Raw genomic sequence first — 21977 nt, forward strand, 5'->3', positions numbered from 1 at the left:
GCTTTGATATGTTACTCTCGGGGATTTTGGAATAGAAATGTTACCTTCAGACACCTGCTTCCTGAGATTGAAACTCAAGAGAACCTTAAGCACATATATCCGTCCATTTTGATACACAAGTCCCTCCATGCCGATTGGTTGATGCAGGTGTCAGCCTTGTCCAGCCTCGCGCCACCTGAAATTTTTCGTCGCCGCGGGCCTTGCCAAGAAACATATCTTGAAGTTTCCCCATCATCAACAACGATCTTCTGATACATTTCCCCCTCTCAATGCTCGAGATTCGAAGTGGGGAAGAGAAGGTTGCGGCATTAGGTTTCACCATGGAAGATATAGCAGTATACTGCTCATGGGCTGATGCGCAACTCAGTGAGGACCACTCGTTTCTCAGAGTACTTCCAACAGAAATCCGATCAATCATTATCAGGTCAACTGCATCCCAGTATCTGGAGACCCTTGCCGATGCTATTCGAGATCCTCGATGCACAGATGCGCTCTTTCCGCTCTACAAACCTCTCTTGCCCGAGTTACTCGCCAGGTGGTCAGGTGGCACTCGCACCGCTGATCTCAAGGATGTTATCAACACTATTTCATGTCTGGCTCGGGTGCTGCCACTTGCTACATATCTCCGCCCTCACGTCAAGTCGCTTTTTCGGATAGATCACTTGCGATATCGTCTGTTGGATCTAGGAAGGTCTTCGCCTGAGATCCAGGACGACATGGAATATCCACTTCTGCTCGCTCTTTTTCGCCTTCTCTCTTTTGATCGACGCATGCTCACCGATATCGTCACCCCTGTCTTCTTATCATCTTTTCTACGCCATCGTTCATTGCCAGTCAGGTACTTGGCTGTCCAGTGTCTGTGCATGATCCTGCACCTTGCCGATGCTTTTTCAGAGAAAATGGTCAAGACGTATGTAGGCGATGAAGCCGCCTGGGGCCAATGGGAAGGCCGAAGGATCGACTATCGACTGCTGAAGCTTTGGGAGGAAAGACGCTGGAAAGATCTGCTCGGGACGCTAACGAATGTTGAGAAGTTCTGGCAGTCATCACCACTATCGCCTTCAAAAGCGCGCAGCCTGGTTACTGAAAATTTCTCGCCGCGAGTCACTAATATTGGCGGCGTTCTTCACCTGCTATGGGGCGATAATTCACTATGCTCCCCCATTTCCACGTTCGTCCTGACGGCAACGGCGAAGTACAATTTACGGCAGCTCGGGAAGTGTTTGTTGGACTCGAAACCTATTCTCATCTTGGGGCAGGCCGGTTCCGGAAAGACCTCCTTAGTTCATGAGGCCGCGAGGCTCCTGAATCAATCATCATCGATGATTACATTACACCTCAACGAACAAACTGACACCAAGAGTCTGCTGGGTATACACTCTTCCTCGACTGACGGCAAGTCTTTCACCTGGCAGCCCGGTGTCTTGACCAAGGCCATGCAACAAGGGAGATGGGTTCTCATAGAAGATATTGATCGGGCACCTTCCGAGGTCATGGGAATGCTGCGCCCGATTCTCGAGAAGGGTGAACTCTTCCTGCCCAGCCGTAACCAAAAAGTATGCCCGAGGCACGGTTTCCGCATATTGGCAACAGTTGAATCAGTTGGACAGATTTCTCACATTACGAATTCTCGCCATTCGTGGCTACTCAATCCTCGACTTTGGAGCACTGTCGAAACCATCAACTACCCCCCTGAAGAGGTCGAGGCATTACTTCACTCTCGATATCCTGATGCTGGTATCTTCATTGCCACAATCCTGCGAGTTCACGGGAATCTCCTTCGTCTGTACAAGGACAATCATGCACTGAAAAGACTACAGACACGCATGCCCTCCCTGAGAGATCTGCTCAATTTGCTGAGAAGGATAGTTCGCAGATTGGGACGTCATGGGGTTGTTTCAAAGTCGACTGCTCTACCGGAACAGGTAACATTTCACATCTTCAAGGATGCTGTCGACTGCTATGCAGGCTACCTCAACAATGAGGAACTCCATGAATTGCTGGCTGAGAGCATTGCCGCAGAAATGAATATATCCCCCCAGCAAATGCGGTATTGTCTGAATGAAACATTCCCAACGGTTTCTGAGGACAAAGACGTGGTGCGGGTTGGCCGAAGCACTCTTGAAAAGATTCCCATTCGCAGTCGGCAGCCCAGGAGAACTCCTTTTGCATTCACCACCTCGGCTGGGAGAACGCTTGACCGTATTGTTGTCTGTGCCGATTGCTCGGAACCTTGTCTTCTGGTTGGTGAAACTGGCGTCGGCAAGACAACTCTTGTACAATACGTTGCCAATCTCGTGGGTCAAACACTCACCGTGGTCAATCTTTCGCAACAAAGCGAAGGTGGTGACCTTGTTGGGGGTTTGAAGCCGGTAACGGTTCGATCTCTGCTTCTCCCCATGATCGAAAAGTTCAACGCCTTGTTTGATGATACGTTCTCTGCAAAAAAGAATGAGAAATTCCAAATAGCTCTCGCTAAGGCATTTGCAAAGCAAAATTGGTCGAGACTGATAATCCTGTGGAACGAAGCGATTCAAATGGCAGCAACCTCCCTCAATACTGCAGAGACTGTCAACACAAATGGGTCCGTCCACGCAAGCAAGAAGCGCAAGCTTGACACAGCAAAATACATTGTCCTGCGCACTAGGTGGGCCGAATTTTCTGAAAGTTTGAAGCAGATTCGTGCGTTTGTTGATCACGGGGACAAGACGCACACTTTCACCTTCGTTGAAAGTAGGTTGGTTCAAGCGGTCCGAGAGGGCGGATGGGTACTCTTCGATGAAATCAACTTGGCGCCCTCAGACACTCTCGATCACATTGTCAGTCTACTACACAATGGTGATGAGGAAAAGCCGTCTCTACTACTCACTGAAGCGGGCAACGTTGAGACCATCGTTGCTCATCCCAACTTTCGAGTCTTTGCTGCTATGAACCCGGCAACCGATGCAGGAAAGAGAGACCTTCCGCCTGCCTTGCGATCACGATTTACTGAGATATATGTTCCCTCTGGTGACAATAATCTGGAAGACTTGACCAAGATAATTCAAACCTATCTTGGCTCTCTGCTCGATAATGACAAACGAGCTGCCTTGGACCTTGCAAACTCCTATCTCGATTTGAAGAAGCTCAATGAAGCGCACAAGCTTACCGATGGGGCAGGTGAAACGCCACATTTCAGTATTCGGTCGCTCGTCCGGTGTCTGTTATACACGTCACAGCACAGTGCAAGTCACGGCTTGCGACGTGCAATGTATGAAGGGTTTGGGATGAGCTTTTTTACGGTACTGAGCAAAGAAGCAGAAAACTTAGCTTTGCCCTCCGTTGATAAGCATTTGCTCTCAACTGTTAAGAATCGGAAGGCATTCTTCAGTCAACTACCCAAGATCCCGCATGATGAAGATTACATTGCCTTCAGACATCACATTGTTAAGAAGGGCCCCATAACGCCTGACTTCCAATCACACTATATCAGAACACCCTCTGTCGAACGCAATTTGCTCAATTTGGCCCGCGCTGCCTCCATGCGACGCTTTCCAATTCTCTTACAAGGACCGACATCGGCTGGGAAGACCAGCATGGTGGAATATCTCGCAAAATTGTCCGGCAACAAATTTGTCAGAATCAATAACCACGAGCACACGGATCTTCAAGAGTATTTGGGCAGCTATACGTCAGATACCGAGGGCAGACTGGTATTTCGAGAAGGTGTCTTGGTGGATGCGCTACGTCTTGGCCACTGGATCGTGCTCGACGAATTGAATCTGGCCCCAAGCGATGTGCTCGAAGCCCTCAATCGGTTGCTTGATGATAACAGAGAGCTCCTCATTCCGGAGTCTCAGGAAATCGTCCGACCGCATCCTAACTTCATGCTCTTCGCCACACAGAATCCGGCTGGCCTGTACGGAGGGCGGAAGCGACTTTCTCGGGCATTTAGAAATCGCTTTCTTGAAATCCACTTCGATGATATCCCTGAAGACGAGTTGGAAATAATACTTCGAGAACGGGCTCAGATCGCTCCATCGTTTTGCACCAAAATTGTTGCTGTTTACAAGAAGCTGTCTCTTCTCAGACAATCCTCTAGATTATTCGAGCAGCGTAACAGCTTTGCCACCTTGCGGGATCTGTTTCGATGGGCCTCAAGACCTGTGGATGATTGGCAGCAGTTGGCATATCACGGGTTCATGCTCCTGGCTGAACGAGTAAGAGAACCCGTCGAGCGTGCTGTTGTCAGGAACATTATCGAGGAAACCATCAAAGTTGCCATTGACGACAATGTTCTGTATGGCATGTCGAAGATCCCGGAGTCTGTTCAGCGGCATGGTTCGATTGTCTGGACTCCGGCCATGAGACGAGTTTTTGTTCTCGTAGCCGAAGCACTGAAGAATCAAGAGCCGGTCCTCTTAGTTGGCGAGACTGGTTGCGGGAAGACCCAAATTTCTCAAGTGATTGCCGAAGCAGCTGGAAAGCCCCTCGATATCTACAATGCGCATACGAATACCGAAACTGGCGACCTTATTGGCTCTCAGCGACCAATTCGCAATCGATCCGAGCTTGCCAACAACGTACGGGCGAGTTGGCAAGCCCTGGTTCGTTCCAGGCCTGAGGGCATCTTGACCAAAGACCTGGATGTTGGCGAAATTGTGGAAGTATTCAAAAGATTGGATTGCTCCGGCTATGATCCAAACTTTGTCGAGCAAGTCCGATCTAGCATCGGGGCATACGAAGCTCTGTTTACCTGGAACGATGGCAGCCTCGTCCGAGCCATGAAAAGCGGGGAATATTTCTTGCTTGACGAGATATCTCTGGCTGAAGACTCTGTTCTCGAGCGTCTGAACAGTGTCCTAGAGCCGTCTCGGACAATCTTACTGGCAGAAAAGGGCTCTGTCGACAATCTCGTCGTCGCGCATCCAGATTTTCAATTCCTAGCTACTATGAATCCGGGAGGAGACTACGGGAAAAGAGAGCTGTCGGCGGCACTCCGAAATCGGTTGACTGAGATCTGGGTGCCGCCCTTGTCACAAGAAGCAGATTTCTTGCCAATTATTCAGAACAAGCTGCGAACAAGGAAAGGTGACTTGGCCGAGAAGATGCTTAAGTTTGCTACCTGGTTTCGTAACGAGTTCCATAACACGGCATCCAAGAGCATAGGGTTGCGAGATCTATTAGCATGGGCAGACTTTGTCAACCATGCCGAGTCACTAGGGGAGGACTTTGCCTTTGTGCATGGTGCGTTCCTGGTCTACGTTGACTCCATCGGTGCAAACCCAGCCGGATTGACTTCAATGGGCGCAAGGGACTTGAATGAGTCAAGACAAGATTGCCTAAATCACTTACAAAGTCTGGTGGGTCTTGATGTTTTTGAGAGCTATAACAGAACTCCCGACCTCTCGTCTACCAGTGAACGCCTCTTTGTTGGTCAATTCTCCCTACCTCGAACGAAACATTCGGCACAGCAGACAACCGATCTCGTTTTCGACGCTCCCACTACATCACAAAATACGATGAGGATTGTCCGTGCTTTGCAGATGACAAGGCCGATCCTGTTGGAAGGCAGCCCCGGTGTGGGCAAGACAGCAATAGTGACAGCTCTTGCAAAAGCTTGCGGGAGGGAATTTACTCGAATTAACTTGTCCGACCAGACGGACCTCATGGATCTGTTCGGTGCAGATGCTCCTTCCGAGAATGAGGGTGTAGGAAGGTTTTCATGGCAAGACGGACCTCTGCTGAAAGCCATGCAATCCGGTGGATGGGTCCTTCTCGATGAAATGAACCTGGCATCCCAATCGGTTTTGGAAGGGCTGAATGCTTGCTTGGACCATCGTCGAGAAGTCTATATTGCGGAACTGGATAAATCGTTCATCTGTCATCCAGATTTCACCTTGTTTGCTGCTCAAAACCCTCATCATCAAGGCGGAGGCCGTAAAGGGCTCCCGGCTTCCTTCGTCAACCGATTCACGGTCGTTTACGCAGATTCTTTTCAACGTGCGGATTTGGTCCGCATTTGCGAGTCCGGGTTCCCAGAAGTTGATGCCAATCAACTCGAGAATGTGATTAATACAGTCACGCAGCTGAATCAGGCCATTGCTCGAGGTCCAGCTTTTGCGTATGGAGGACCTTGGGAATTGAACCTCCGCGACGTGAGCAGGTGGTTACAACTGTGCAAAGATCAGCCGACACTTCCCTCGTCTTACCATCTTCGCAATATTGTGACAGGGCGCTTCCGCACCCCTGCTCAGAGAGACCTGATCCTGAAGGGAGCCGAATCCAGCTCTACCTCCACAACGCCCGAAAGCTTTTACAACAACCTGACTGAAAACTTTCTTCAGGTGGGCAACGCTTTTCTCTCTAGGGATTCGATCTTGCAAAGAATTGAAGCGCCGAATATAACTCCCTCCGTGCGACAACTTCCCGCATCGAATTCTATCATTATGGCCGTCAAACAAAATTGGCCTGTGATTCTGGCTGGACCTTCAGGTTCCGGAAAAACAACTCTCATCCGGTATCTCGCGGCTGCGGCGGGAGTCGAGCTCGTCGAGTTTTCGATGAACTCTGATGTGGACACTGTAGACCTCGTGGGAGGTTTCGACCAATACGATATCCGTCGTGATCTCAGCAAGATCCATACCAGAGTACGAGAAGTGCTCCGACAACGAATCGCCTCGTCCTTTAGAAATAATTCCGACGAAGCTGCCCAGGCCCAACTACTGAGGCTATGGCAACACTTCGAGAGCGATGAGTTAGAGATCCCTGATCTTCGTGCAGCCATACCAGCTTTATTGGCTATTTTGCCGGAACTTCAGGTACAAGTCGAACTGTTTTCGACTATCCTCGATTCAGTCGATCAATCGAGTTTCCGGTTCGTATGGAACGATGGCATTCTCGTCGATGCTATCGAGAAGGGTTCATGGCTGTTGCTTGAAAATGCCAATTTGTGCAATCCATCCGTCCTAGACAGGCTAAATTCATTGCTCGAACCAGGTGGATCACTTGCGGTCAGCGAGCAACATAGTGGGAACACAGGCGCGAGAATTATTGGACCACATCCGAATTTCAGGATATTCCTCACCATGGACCCGCGCTATGGAGAGCTTTCGAGGGCGATGAGAAATCGATCTCTTGAGATTTTTCTACCTGATATGCCCGGGAGTACTTATGCGGCTCCCATTCGGTATCCGATTGCTTCTGCTCTTACTCGCTTGAGGCAATTTTTAGATGTGGCCGGCCAAAATCCACAAGCTCACAGTATCGAAGCCGCGGCCGACAATCTCGATCTTAAAGACATGAAGTTGATCTCAAATGCTGATTGCCTCTTGCCTGATGCTGAAGCTAATGGCTTACTCCAGCTGGAGATCAGCAAGAGAAATTTCTTCGGCGTGGAAAAGGTGTACCAAATGTTTGATTCTCTGGAGCTTTCTGCAAGCTACAGGTGTCCACAAATGCTCGTTCTTAATGAGCCACTGATCTTGCTTGGTGGATTTTCCAAGAACGCGTTCCTGGAGACTCCATTCACGGAGTTATTTACCAGGTACTGGTACGTAGCACGGCGGATGGCAGCAATAACTTCACTCTTGAAGGACGCATCAACCCGAGCTGGAACAGTTCCTGAACGATCAGTTTCTGTTGCAAAGAGAGCAGCATTCGATACAGTGCCGAACATTACGGCTTTCGGCAATCTCGTGATTTCCTCAATGTCTGAAGCTCTCCATAGAGAGATCAACACAATGAAGAAGCTAGATTTGTTGGAAGGAGTAGAAAGAATCTTCATTTTTACCCAGGAGCTCCTCCTCCTCTGTGATGCGAAAACGATCGACATCGCTTATTTGCGGGCATACCTGCAAGTCGGAACCGACCTGGTTCATTTTGTTCAGCGAAGCGTTCCTGAGATCGCCCCTCAACTATCACAGTGCCTGGAGACTTTGTCTGCTTATAAGGGTATGCTGAACACCGGATTCGGACTTCAACTTATGTGGCAAGCCTTCCGGCCCAAGACAGCTGGCACATGGCAACAACTCAACTGTCAGCTTGCATTGGAAAAGCTCATAGGGAGATTTGGCCTTGCATGTCGCTCCCTGCCGCAACCTCGCAACTCACTCTTAGGTTTGAGGAAAAGATTGCAAAATGTGTATATGTCGACGGCCGAGTCAAGAGAGCCAGAGCCCTTGGTGACGGATCTCCACGAAGCCGTGGCGAAATTGCAGGAGCAATCAACGAAGGGCTTTTTCTTTGAGGGAAAGTTTCAACAAGTATTCAGATTCATTCATCACGCAGTCAAGTTGCAGAAGCGCGAGGCGGATCTAGAGAATCTGGAGATGTTTATGCCTCAGCATGAAACACAACCACTTGGCGTTGGACAAGAAAACTCTGTGCCTAGCTCACTGGCCCGCCTCGCATCCCTTGATGTTGATATTTTGGTGGATGATGGCTCCATTGGGATGGAACTGATAAGGCGGCTGTCATCAATACAACAACAGCCTCTAGGCATTCTGAATCATGCAAAAGAGGAGCTAGGAGAGCTAACGAAAGCATTGACGTCCCATACCTGCTCACTCGATGGCTCCATCTCCCGGCTTGCCGTTGATCTTCGGTCGGTCCTAGGAGGTTTGATGTCTTCCTTCTATAACCTCTTAACACGGGAGGCAAGGGCATGCTTTCCTGAAGGAGGAACACCAGATCTTTCTCAGTTATCTACCATCCCGAGCAACGATGTCTTTCTGCAGGGGCCAAGCCGCCAACCTTTCAGAGACGTGTATGTCAGACTGATCCACCCTGTCCTGCTGCAACTGCAAGACAAGGATAAATGGGGTCTTCAGCACCTGAAAACATGCCTTGTTAGCTTGTCCCTTGCCGGGCTGATACTTATGGTGCCTGATGAGCCCTTAGACCCTGCAACGTACCCGATCATTGCGCATCATCTCCACGAACGCCGAGTCGTTGAGTTGGATTCGAGAATTGAGGGCCAAAAGCAATTTCACCAGTGTGTGACGGGAACGGACACAGCTCTCGTCATTCGTATTCTTCAGCAAGAGCTGCTAGAAGCAGGTTCAATCTCTCCACCAACCGCAGTGATCAGACCGGGTAAAGTGGAATTCTTCAAGCTTCAAGAGATCTTCACGAGAATCATTAGTGTCGTGCTTGATCACCGGGATGTTCAAGCGGTTCAAAGAGCGCGACCAGGCAGTGCAGAGTGGATCGAACAATGGTCTGACCAACAAGGAATGTCCAATTTGAGGACCATCATTAAGCGGCTAGAAGGCGCTCATCGAGCGTTCGATGACTTTGTAAAGCCGATTTTATGGTTTTTGAAATGCTTGTATCTTGGCTTGGAGCTTGACATAAGAGAGAAGACTCAAGGCAGTGAACCTAGCGGAGTTCGTGAGCTTGCCATGAGCACCCGTCTCCTGGCCGTCACTCCTGTCCCTGTTCAAGATTGGAAACTCTTTAATGCCTCCTCTTCAGAGATCAAATCTCACTGGCTTGAGCTCGTTGGAGTGAGATCTGCTCTAACAGGGAAGCAAGATTGGATCCCCGTCGAGGGCTTCCTTGACATTGTTGACAGCTTCTATTTTGAATGGAAAAGCCATTTGACGCAAGACCGGGCTGATGCTGCGACGAGATCTCGCTACTACACTTACCGCGGGGACCCAGCACAAGATGAAGAAGGCGAAAATCGCGAGATGGACGAGATGTTTCCACTGTTTGAAGGCCTGGACTCGGCATCGGACAGGCACCAAAAGGAATTCGATGCTCGCGCCACAGCAATACAGCTCAGTATGCTGCATCAGACGATCTACACTGAACGGGATCCACAAGAAGCCATCGAAGCATTCATTCTCTCTACATTGGAGTTACTACTCAAGGCTGGTGGTGATGGTGGTGGTGGAGGCACCGACAGTTCGTTTACGGATCTCTTACCTGCCATCTTCTTGCAGATAGAGGCTAAAATGACCGAGTTCAGCGGCGATAAAAGTTCTCGCAGCTTCAACATATACACTGACTCAGACAACGAGCAGAGTCAGAAGCTGCTAGATCTGGTGCACGAGATCCAATCGAGGTTCAACACCATTCAGGAAAAGTGGCCTGAGCATGCTGTTCCAGCAGAGGTCCTATCATTCTGCACCGAAGTTCTCAATCTGAGCCTCGGTGATCCTGTCGCCAAGCTTCTCACCAAGACAGAAAAGCTGTACGAGATTGTGTCACAGTGGCAAAGTATTGCTAGCAGAGAGTGGTCCGTCAGCACACTTGTCGAGCGGCTATCGTCATTGGTCATTAACTGGAGACGTCTGGAGCTTTTGTCTTGGTCAAGGCTTCTGGATGAGGAAAAGCATAAACATGAAGAAGACGCACGAGCCTGGTACTTCATCGCATATGAGGCCGTCATCTACAATTGCAGAAACCTAGACAACACTGACGGAGGTAGCCTCTCATACCAGCGGGATCTGGTCCAAACACTGCAGGAGTTTCTCAAGTCGACGACATTAGGTCAATATTCGCCGCGCTTGCGACTCCTCGAGACGCTCAACAAGACTCTACAGTGCCTGGCAGGTACCCGTCAGCACCTCAGAACAGCTGCCGCTTGTGTTCAAAATATCATTGCACATTATCGCCGATACGAGGTCGGCGTTGAGGCTGCGCTACATAGCGGTCGGGTTGAGCTCGAGAAGGCATTAAATGAGCAGATCAAACTCGCAAGTTGGAAGGATGCAAACGTCACAGCACTCCGTGAAAGCGCACGACGATCACACCACAAGTTGTTCAAAATAGTACGAAAATATCGCGTCCTGCTCAACCAAGCTGCTGTGTTCAACGCGCCGGAAGACTTAGCGCAGAACTCACCAGCAGACGCCGTGGCAGACCTTTCGCAGCATCACTACGACGATGCGCTAGTATCTGCTGCTCTGGGACGATGCCGCCTGCTGGTTGAAGATTGGCACATACGACCTGAGCGCCTTACTCAACCACTGGCCGCAATTAAAAGCATGCAACATGTGTACAAGTCAAAGATTAGTGGATTTCAAGCTCATTTGGAGATTGCGTCCTTCCGACAAGACTTAGTTGAAGCATCAAAACAGCTGAGGACCCAGACGCCACCAGGACTGACTGAGGACAATGCTGCGTTTGTCCGCCATCTCCAAGAAAGGAAGAGACGATTGCTCGCAGATACACTAAAGGCAGTTATACATATGGGAATCAGGAGGAATCTCCCATCTTCTGAACTTGAAAAGCAATCATCATGCGCCAGTGTTCTAGCATTGGTGGCGGATTCGGCAGTGAACCAACTCCCGCCAACTGAGTCTGCTGCCAGCGCTATCTTCCACCAATTGCTTGACGTAATGCCTCAAGTCCGCACAGCTCGAACGGATCATTCGGATGACCTCACCGAAGGAGAAATCAATCGCTCTGTTGGGCTTTTAGAGGGCTTGCTGTTCTTGACAATCCGTCAAGAGCAAGCAAATCCTCAGCAGGCATTCGACATGAAAGCACTGAGTTCTCAGTTATCAATGCTCAGGTCCATCGTGTGTTCGTCCCCGGGCGCGATTGTGCGATCTACTCTCTCCACTGACAGCATCGGCGTTGCACAAGAGCGCCTCGCATGGTTGGCAGAGATCTTGAATCTTGCCTGTCGCATCTTAAGATTCCAAGCGCAACACGGAGGATTTGACATCATCGGGTGTTTGGACTCACTGTATTCTTACGCAAAGCAAATCGCAGACTTGAAACTAAGTATCCTTGATCTGCCCGAAGCACCGGCGGGAATGGCATGGAAAACCTCACAAGATCTGCTGGACAAAGCCCCCGAACTTCTTTCCCAACTGAGGTCTGTAGTGATGGATTGGCAGGTTAAGGAGCCTCGAGTCGGGTATCTCCTCCGCCAAATTGTGGCCTGGACCGAAACAATGTCACAGCCGACCAGCGCGACGCAAATATATCAACGGAACTTCACTGTGCGAGAACTGGATCAGAACCTCAAAGATGTTGTAGACCAAGTTTTTGTGGTGCTGCAAAGACTGTCTGCCCTGCAGATGGAGATGCCAAGCTCAGATGAAAACCAAGGTTGGGTTTCAAAATCGGACAAGCACATCGTTGAGGCACTGCAATCACTGCAGATGAGCACTATTACCAGACGACTTCAGTCTTCAGTGACTCAAAAGCTTCAATATCTGGCGCCCGAGGACTTCGAAGCCGCGAAGTCATTGTTACTTGTGGCAATGCCAATTCTCGATCAGTATTTCTATATATGTGAGCATCTTCATAACCGTCACGCCGCCCTGTATCTGGAGACGTCCCGACTTGCGTTGCAGCTGGCCCGGTCTTTCACTGCTGTTGCAAAACAGGGTTTCTGTCGTCCTTCAGAGCCTGCCGATGGCCAAGAGCAGACAGGCAAGCTAGAGTCTGGAACTGGGTTGGGTGAAGGGGAAGGCGCAGAGGATATCAGTAAAGATGTCCAAAATGATGAAGATCTGTCTGAGCTTGCACAGGAAGGGCAGAAGGAAGAGATAGATGGAGAAATGGAGAACACAGAAGATGCAGTTGACATGGGCAATGAGGATCTTGAGGGCAAAATTGGTGACTCTGACGAGACTCTGTCGGATCGAGACGATAACAAGGACCAGTCCAGCGACGAAGAAGAAAACGATGTCGAGGAAGAAACAGGCAGTGTTGATGATCTTGATGCCGATGTTGTGGACGAGAAACTGTGGGATGACATCAAGACCGAGTCGGAGAAAGACAAGGAGATGGAAAATGACAAGGCTAGGGGAAAGAAATCCGATGAGCAGACTGCAGGGGATGGGAACAAGGACGAAGGAAAAGAGATGGAAGAGATGGAAGGGCAGGAAGAAGATGCACATGAAGCTGGTGAAGACCGAGATGAAGGAGGGGAACGACCTGAAGGTCAAAAAACGGATGCTGATGTGGATGAAGAGAAGGCCCTGGACCTTCCGGAAGAGCTACAGTTGGCTGGTGAAGATGAGATTAAGGACGATGATATCTCAGATGATGGTATGGACGAGTTGTCAGATATGGACCATCCCAGAGAGGAAGTCGAAAGTGACGATTTTGAGGAGACTGAGGAGACCGAACAGCAAGAGAATCACATCGATGAGAAAGGCGATCAAGATGAGGTTGACGCAGAAGAGGCCCAGGTCGAGGACGCTGTTGCTCGAGATGACGAGATTATGGAGGATCAATCTGAAGAAGCCGAGGACGACAAGAAAGACGACCGTCAGACCCAGGAAGACGACACTGTCCACGATGCGAAAGAAACTGCTGGTGGAGAATCCGGAGCCGCGCATGAGATCCAGGACATTGTCGATGCTGAGCAGAACGTCGAGGGCATGAATAAGGCCGACAAAGAACCTAATCCTCAGGAATCTCAAGCTGGCAGAGCTCTGGAAGACGAAGAGCAAGGAATGACGGGTAAAGGGGCCCTTGAACGCGGCACTGGGCGGGCAGAAAGCCTTGAATATCAGCAGAACCAATCGCTGAAGCAGTTGGCAGACGTCCTTGATCGATGGCATCAACGTCGGGAGATCTTGCCAGCTTCTGAAGAGCAAAATTCAGGCGACGAGGAGAAGGATATTGACATGGCAGATGTTGATTTCGAGCATGTTCAAGAGGAAGACGGGGGCAATGCAGTGGCTCTTGGTGCTGCAGCGTCAGATCAGGCTCAGAATATTGACCCAAGCAAAGCCGTAGAAGATGAAAATGCGCCAATCGACAAGGACACGCCACTTCCCGATGTCCTGGAGCCGGAAGAGCAGGAAGATATTGCGGAGAGATTCAGTCGTCTCAAGGCGCAGGCAAAGCCAACAGAAGCCAGAGAGGCTAGTGCTTTCGTCCCTGACCATCAGTCACAGCATAAGGAATTTGCTGACCAGCAAGATTCTGTCGACACCGCTTCGGATGACTTATCGCCTGATATTGAACAACTCGAGCTCTGCAGCGACCAAGCACAACCAGCTGCCCATCCTACAAGCAGTTCTAACGCTGCTCAGCTTTGGCAGCAATGTTCGACCAGCACGCATCAATTCTCCCTCCTCCTCACCGAACAACTTCGCCTGATTCTCTCACCTACGACGGCCACAAAGCTCCGCGGCGACTATCGCACGGGCAAGCGACTCAACATCAGACGCATCATCCCGTATATCGCATCCAACTACAAAAGAGACAAGATATGGATGCGTCGCTCGGTGCCCAGTAAGCGGAACTATCAGATCATGATCGCCGTGGACGACAGCAAATCCATGAGCGAGTTCGGAGCCGACGTCCTCGCTTTCGAAACACTGGCGCTTCTCACCAAGTCTCTGGCCATGCTAGAGGTCGGCGAGATCTGCGTTATCGGATTTGGCGACTCCCCAGCCATCACGGTCGCGCATCCGTTCGGTCAACCCTTCTCGCCGGCCGAGTCTGGCCCAAACATCTTCCGCTCATTCAGCTTCGAGCAGCGAGGAACGGACGTCAAGAGCTTGCTCAGACAGAGTATTCGCTTATTCCAGGACGCGAGAAATCAACGACAAGGCGGTGGACGAGGGGAAGAGCAGTGGCAGTTACAACTCATCGTGAGCGACGGGCATTGTTCGGACCACGACGGCATCGCGAGGATGGTCCGACAGGCACATGACCAGGAGCGCATCGTGATTGTCTTTGTCATTGTCGATGCCGGCGAGGAGAGCATCCTCGATCTCAAAGAGGCCATTTTCGAGCCCGACACCACTGCTAGTAGCTCTTCTGGATCAGGCAAGGGAGCGGGAGCAATATCGGAAATGAGAGTCCGCACAAAGAGGTACCTTGACGGCTTCCCCTTCCCGTATTACCTCATCGTCAGAGACGTTAGAGATCTGCCTGGCGTCCTTGCGACCGCGTTGAAAGGATGGTTTGGGAGTGTCGTTGATGTCCAGGGTTGATTGACAGATTGATTGATAGATAGATAGATGGGCATTCGGTGTCTAGCCTGCCTACCCAGTTGGCAGTTAGATTAATGGTTCAAGCACAGACATTCCATGTATGTCCATGTATGTAGTATCCTACTGGGTACACGAATTGACATCTAGTATGGCGCCAAGACAACCGCCCCCTGATAATATATATACGTATAAGTCACTAATCGCGTCATCCGTTCAATAAGTACCGATATTGTCACGTGGCTCTGCCACATGAACGCACTAGCCCATTCCAGGACTAGCCGTGACACCCCTCTCTTTCCTTTAGTTAGTCCTTCTGACTCTCTACATTACAGTTAGACAGAGACTCCACACAGAAAAAGGCTTGACCACCAACCAACCTGGACAGGGTCAGTATGACCCTTCCGCCCGTTCGCTAGTCTGAGTTGTGATAGATATAACGTAGCCTTCCCAACAATCACCATTCTGTGCCAGTTGTGGGAACATGAATTCAAATTCCAAATTCCAAATTCCAAATTCGTGTACATCCTTGGACCAGCCATATTTTAGTCTATTTGCCTTGCCGCACCTCCTGTATCGGCACAGCTCCAATGTGAGGCCCGGATCGTGACTCAGTCAAACTGCTTACCATTCTCTATTACGGGCTGAAAATGAACGTTGGACAAATGCGCCATGGGCGGCCTCGCTACATGTAGCCTGCAGGTGGCAAAGACACGGCTAGGGGGGGCCCGAGGCCTCAGGACTCACCTCCCAGCGAGATGATACCGAGAAAGCCCATGTGTTTCCTCGAACGCTCTGATCACGCTGCATTAGGTTCTCTATATCGAGTGCTCAGGACGGCGATGGAAATTAGATAAGACGATGTCGACACGCCGTGTACGAGGTACAACACATAAGGCCCAGTCGAAGTGATGCAAATAGGATGGATGGTTTTGTCCCTCCCGATTTCACATCCATTGCTTTGGTCTCTAGGCTCGGAGCCAGGTATCTCTCTGCCTTAAAACTAGTCGTTATTACCTAGGTTTGTCTGTTGTCGTCGTTTACTCGTATCCAAGTCATAACACATCCCACATGAGATCCGGACAGAATATCAAACTCGTCCTCCAAACAAACCCTTAACATGAATGCCGGGACTCAATGTCATGGCCGTAATTCCAAAGCTTGATCAAGCTCTGCTTTTCAGGAATATCGCCGGGAACACGCCGGCATCCCCTGCGTATACCCCAAACCACCACTCGTCGTTGATTTCCTCCACCTCGCGTACAGTCGCATGCTTCGGGAACATCAGCTCGTCCTTGGCCTTGTTGTCATGTTCAGGAGGGTAATAACTCCACCTGGCGACGTAAGCCTTACCCCAGCCGCCATCCGGAGGGAGCTGCACCCCTGAGCGTGGCAGAGTGGCGGCTCTAGCTCGAGTTTTGCGTCGCGTTCCGGCTTCGTCTTCTCGCCAGCTCCAGTCGCCTCGCACAGCGGAAAGAGTTGCTCTATCAACACGGTGCAGATTTTTCATCGCCAGTTTCCATGCCGCCACATCTGCATCCGCCATTTGCACACCGCCAACAATATCACGGGTGATGATTCGACGTTCGTTGCCCTCGTCATCCCGTTCAAATGCCACAGCAATCATTCGGTGTCCGTCGGGACAGAGACGCCAGCCGTCTGGCCCATCTTCATGCTTGATCTGGCCCGTCTCGACGAAGCGCCTGTAGCAAGTGCTGCATATATCGTAATCACCTTTCAGGCCAGAATTTTCTGGAGAGGGAGTCGGGTGCGTAGGACAATGGTACCGGGTCTCTTGAGGTGAAATCGATCGAGAGCAAATATCGCAATTAGTTTTAACATCCAACGGTACAAAGTCGGGCCGGACACCAGGGTAAGGCCCAGCTGCGGAAGTAACACTCGAAGCTGCGCTCTGAGCAGGAGAGACATCGCGCCCGCCAGCACTGTATGGGCTCAATGTGACAGCGGCCGAGCCTCCTCCGATTCTAGAGCTTGCGGCGTTCAAGTCGGAAGATTTGTAGGCCACTGGCAACAAGGGATGATCACAGCAATGGTTGGTATTCACACAATCGTTGCAAAATCCCCACTCGCCCTCATTGCAGTAGTCACACGACCAGAAGTAATCGTTCGCAAGACTACCACACCGATCACAGAAGTTTCCCTCTCTTAAGCGCGAGGATGCATTTGGAGTTGTACTATGTTGTCTGGACGGCCTCTGATATTGCCGACCAACCAACAAGTGAGGCAGTCCGACAGACTGATTGTTCCGATTTGGCGGATGAGAAGCGTTGAATTTGGGCATAGCGGAGCGATAGAAGCCGAACCAGTGATTGCATCCCCGACCGGTTCTGTAGCACCGCAGGCAAAGATCAACATTGCAAGGGGCACAATGCTTGTGGACCTCGTACTGGATATTCGGACGCGAACACCGCGAGCACACAATATAGGGTTCCTCAGACCTGTTCGGCGCATTGCCAGCGGATAACTCCGATGGTTCAGGAGCACGGGCTGCTGGGTCCAGAGTTGGAATTGAGGTAGGAACAGGACCGGTCGCGATGCTCGACATGAGAGGCTGGGCAAAATCAGGCCTTGGTGACTGTTGAGCCGGCGAAGCAACTTGTGGCGGACTAGATATATTACGTCCACCAGCAGCTTGCCACACTTCAGAGGCTCTTGGAGAGGTCCTGGGCTCTGTGTTTGACCTGTGTGCCTGTGGGAGTTGCTGGAGTTGCTGAATGCGAGCCGCGCTACTTGCATTTGAGGAAGGCCTGTTGGAGAGATCTGTTGCCGACCTCGCTGCAGGATGAGGTGTTCGCTCTGTTCTCAGTCCAGAATTTTCGCTTCTTCGACTCTCATCAGAGGCTCGCCGTCGTTGAACCGAAGTATGTGGCGGCGTCAATAACTGCTCCGCTGCTGACTGCGACGAAGCCGTTGGAGGTCGAGTCTCGTTACCCCCGATAACCACATTATGACTCGATCTTGGACTTGGCTGCGTCCGTTCGCGATTGTTATTCCTAGATGACTGACGGGAACGACGAGCGGGTTCTTCAATCTGCGATGCCGGCGGCCTCGTCGTAGCCCCATGACTGTCATGCCTACTGTCATCTGAACCTGGTCGACGAAGTCTCTCCGGGTGCAATTGCCTGATACGCTCGGCGATGGTTTCACTGAGCGCGTCCTGTTCTTGTTCTGTCAATTCATCAATGTTGATGCCGTCCAAAAGGCCTTCGGCTAGAATCTCTTGCATTAGCCGCCCCTCGTCCAAACTATCACCAGTGCCAGTGCCGCTTTCCGAAGCGCTCACAATGGAAATCAAACTTGCTTGATGAGCCACAGTTCGGGCACCCCTTTGACGCGCCTCGACGGCCTCGGGATGCCTAGGTGAGCTGGGTGGAGGAGAGAGTGAAGATAGATCCGCCGAATTGGAAGACGCTGCTGTTCGCGGTCGAGAGGAGGTCGCATCTGAAGCGGGCTGCTGTTCATGTCTCTGGCGGCGGTCGGCATCTCTTTGTCTTTCTGCTGTCTCTCTTCGCTCCCGACTTCTACTGCTTCCACTAGTGCCTCGTCTGGTATCAGCCGAAGCGGGGTCCAAGTGTTGGTCACGTCTGCTTCTCTCACGCTGTCCGCCCTCCCCATTCCTCGAATCTCCCGGCGCCGACTCCTCCTCTTCGCGCCTTCTTCTCTCCCGTCTCCTGTGATTTTCCACCTTTGGGAGAATCTCATCTCCTGGTTTATACGCCTGCGACATCTCGGCCTTCTCTTCCGGAGTCCTATCCTTGTCAGGGTTTGCGATCAAGAACATTTCCAACAAGGTATTGATCTTCGCATACGGCCGGGCAGTTTTGACAGGGGCGCGACATGTTGGGCAGGTGTACGGGTTCGTGGACGATGGGGTACGCGAGTGGATTGCTTTGCGGTATTGGTGGGAGAACCATTCCTTCAGACAAGAGCCGCAGAAGGTGTGCAGGCAGTCGAGAAGGGTGAGCGGTTGGTAGAGGACTTCAGTGCAAATGAAACAGACGAGCTCTTTCTCAAGGTTGAGAAGGCCTGTCGTGGGGGTTTCGGTGATGGCAGCCATAAGCTCTTCGAGGTCATGATACCAGGCACGGTCCAGCTTTTTGATGAATGTTGCGGCTTCAACCTCGGGCCATCTGAGCGCCTCGCACCGTCATCATGAATACGTCGTTTATAGTAGAACTTGGCAACAGCGAGGGAGGAAGGGGGAGGGAGAAGAGGTCGGGAAAAGGCGTCGGCGAGCTGAAAAAGATGGGCAGCAGCGGAAATGACATGGGTGTTGTGGAGTGTCTTGAGTGTCACGGTTGTGTATTACTCTTCTTGCTCATCCCGCGGCGCCCAGCCCAGCCTCCCAAGCACCAAGAGAGGCGAACTTTGCACTTTGCCTGCCTAAACCACGGCGGCTATTTTTACTTTTTTGTTACTATTAAACTGCAGTTCGTTTCGCTAGCTGAATCTGGCTCCTGGATGTGTCCATCGTCACAGCAGGCCTTGCTTCTTTCCGCCTTATTTTGGATCGGGCTGCAACGCCACCCTCTAAGCGCATTCCTTCTAGATGTGTTTCACCAGAGCAGGAAAGTAGAAGACACACGATAATATCATCTTTTTTTATCTGGGCTCCCTCTGTTTCAAGGTGAAGATGACAATAGATACGTATCGGAACGAACCCTAACCCCAACCCCAACTTCCAGGTCTGCAGCAGGTCCTCGTTAGTCCCGACCATCAGAAACTTCTTCGCCCTAAACCCCATCTGTTCATTTCAAGATATTCTGAGTCGGCCAGTCTTCGCGGTAGAAGTGAGGGGTCGGAGACCGCATGCCCGTGAGCGTCACATGGATGCAATTGAATCATGCAGCCTCGTTCTTAGCAATCTCCTGCGTCTGCTGGCCGACCTCGGCATGCTCACTATCTCCACGCTCGCGGTGAACAGCGTGGCTCAGTCGCTTCTCAGTATCGACTTCGCCTGCCTCCTCCCTCCTGATCTTCTGGTAGTCGACGTGGGTGTTCCATGGTTTGACGTCGCTCAGGAAGATCTCCTCGACCTCTTCGAGCGTCTTGCCGGCCGTTTCAGGGAAACACAAGAAGACGTGGATGGTCATCACGGTGCAGAAGACGCCAAAGATGATGTAGACCTTCCACTGGATGTTGACGAAGGCCGGAGGAACGAAGTACGACAGCGCAAAGTTGAAGATCCAGTTGGCAGATGTTGTCAGTGCCACTGCCTTGCCTCGCACGCGGAGAGGATACAGCTCAGGCGGATAGATCCACGATACCGGACCCCAACTTGGCGCGAACGACGCGACGAACAAATATGTGCAGGCGATGACTCCTTTAGCTGCACCACCATGGATTTGCCAGGACTCCTCTGGCACGTGATCGACTCCTCCAGGAGGAGCTGGTTTACCATAAGAGGCCATCAAACCGGCATTTGCGTACATCCAAATAGCCATGAAGGTAGAGCCAATCATTAGGGGCCATCGGCGTCCCCATCGGTCAAGGAAAATCAGCGCAAAAATGGTCATCAGCACGTTGATGACATATTGGATTGACGAGGCCACGAGGTTAGTGTTCCCGGTAAGACCGGCCATACCTATGACACATGTCAGAAAATTTCACGGCGCTGATGAAAGACATTCTTACCGAAAACATAGGTGATGTAGTACTGGAGTATCTGTTAGCCTGTACTCACATCGATGGAGCGAATAAAGCAGCCTCCATCCAGGAAGGGACAGTCTCTGAACCGGAAGGAGAAACTTACCATCATGACATTCATTCCGGTAAGCTGAGACCAGATTTGAGTGGAGACACCGATGTGCGTTCGGTTGATCATCCTTGGTTTGAAAAGCTCCAGGTAGCTCACATCGGCGTTTCTTCGCTCAAATTCACACATCTCCCGAATCTCGTTAAGCTCAAGCAGGACAAATGGCGCCTCACGGTTCCCCTTTCCATGTACAAGGGCCAAAACGTTGTGGCAATCTTCCCAGCGATCTTTGCGGGCAAGCCATCTGCAGCGACATTAGCATCTGTCACCATGACTTCGGATGGGTGGTTGTACCTGGGACTTTCCGGGAGGCAGAACAACCCAAAGAAAAGAATGACGGCAGGAATCATCTGCAAGCCCCATGGAATACGGAATGCGGCGGGTCCCGAGACGAAGCTGCAGCCATAGCTAATGTAGAACATAATCAAAATACCCCACGTAATTGCCCATTGCTGAGCCCCCACGACCCTTCCTCGCTTGCTGGGAGGTGCCAATTCGGACACATAGACAGGAACTAGATGGAATGTCAGAAACACATTTTCGAAGTTGGGAAGATGATAGAAGTACCTTGGGCTGAACAGATGCCCACGCTGAATCCATTGATGAAGCGGCCAACGACAAGCATGCCAATGTTCTGAGAAGCGCAGACAATAATGGAACCAATGCACCAGATGACCGCGCCGATTTGGATGGCTCTCTTTCGTCCAAAGATATCAGACAGCTACACATTGTCAGTCTGAATCACAACCAGATGCGTCCACAACATACGAAGCCAGATGTCAAAGCGCCAACGAATGAGCCGCCGGGCATAGAAGCAGTAATGCCGCCCTGGACATCGGATCGAGGACCAGAGCACTGCGGAGGTCCATTGGGACCTTGGTTGAAGTAGCTGGGAGAACAAGTCAGTCGGTGTCTTGCACTCGCGACCACGATTGATTGCATGTCTGTACCATTTATACTGGTTCGTGCCGATGCTGGCGGAGAGTCAGTCAGGGTCATTTTGTTGGCATCGGTGATCACTACTCACATGGCAGACATGGATGAGATATCGAAACCAAACAGGCCACCGCCGATGACGGCGATGGCTGTGATGAAGTAGATATTGCCTATCTGATACATGATGACGGCCGGCCGCTGTGGGCGTGCTCAGGGGCGTCAGGGTGCAGTGAGAAGTTCACAGAGGTGAGAGGAGAAACTAGCAACGGTGGGTGGAAGAAACGGTGTTCTTGTATTTCCGCAAAGGAAGAATGAGGGCCGAACATTTCGAGGGATTGGACCAGATTTGCCATTTGCAGTGTGTG

At 51.1% G+C, this 21977-nt stretch overlaps 3 protein-coding genes across 3 annotated transcripts; 1 reads left to right on the forward strand and 2 right to left on the reverse strand.

The window, feature by feature from the left end:
• Window positions 1-320: 320 nt before the first annotated feature.
• On the forward strand, window positions 321-14903 carry A1O5_06408 (uncharacterized protein; the record flags this gene model as incomplete). The annotated part of the gene is made up of 1 exon (XM_007747002.1): window positions 321-14903. The coding sequence occupies one exon, from the start codon at window positions 321-323 to the stop codon at window positions 14901-14903; it is 14583 nt and encodes a 4860-aa protein (XP_007745192.1).
• Window positions 14904-16065: 1162 nt separating this feature from the next.
• A1O5_06409 (uncharacterized protein) lies at window positions 16066-18978 on the reverse strand (the record flags this gene model as incomplete). The annotated part of the gene is made up of 1 exon (XM_007747003.1): window positions 16066-18978. The coding sequence occupies one exon, from the start codon at window positions 18976-18978 to the stop codon at window positions 16066-16068; it is 2913 nt and encodes a 970-aa protein (XP_007745193.1).
• Window positions 18979-19762: 784 nt separating this feature from the next.
• Window positions 19763-21795, reverse strand: A1O5_06410 (uncharacterized protein; the record flags this gene model as incomplete). The annotated part of the gene is made up of 8 exons (XM_007747004.1): window positions 19763-20505; window positions 20556-20577; window positions 20674-20920; window positions 20971-21190; window positions 21244-21397; window positions 21445-21565; window positions 21627-21650; window positions 21704-21795. The coding sequence occupies 8 exons, from the start codon at window positions 21793-21795 to the stop codon at window positions 19763-19765; spliced, it is 1623 nt and encodes a 540-aa protein (XP_007745194.1).
• Window positions 21796-21977: the final 182 nt, after the last annotated feature.

Source organism: Cladophialophora psammophila (assembly GCF_000585535.1).
Source record: "Cladophialophora psammophila CBS 110553 chromosome Unknown aczJe-supercont1.9, whole genome shotgun sequence".
NCBI lineage: Eukaryota > Fungi > Ascomycota > Eurotiomycetes > Chaetothyriales > Herpotrichiellaceae > Cladophialophora > Cladophialophora psammophila.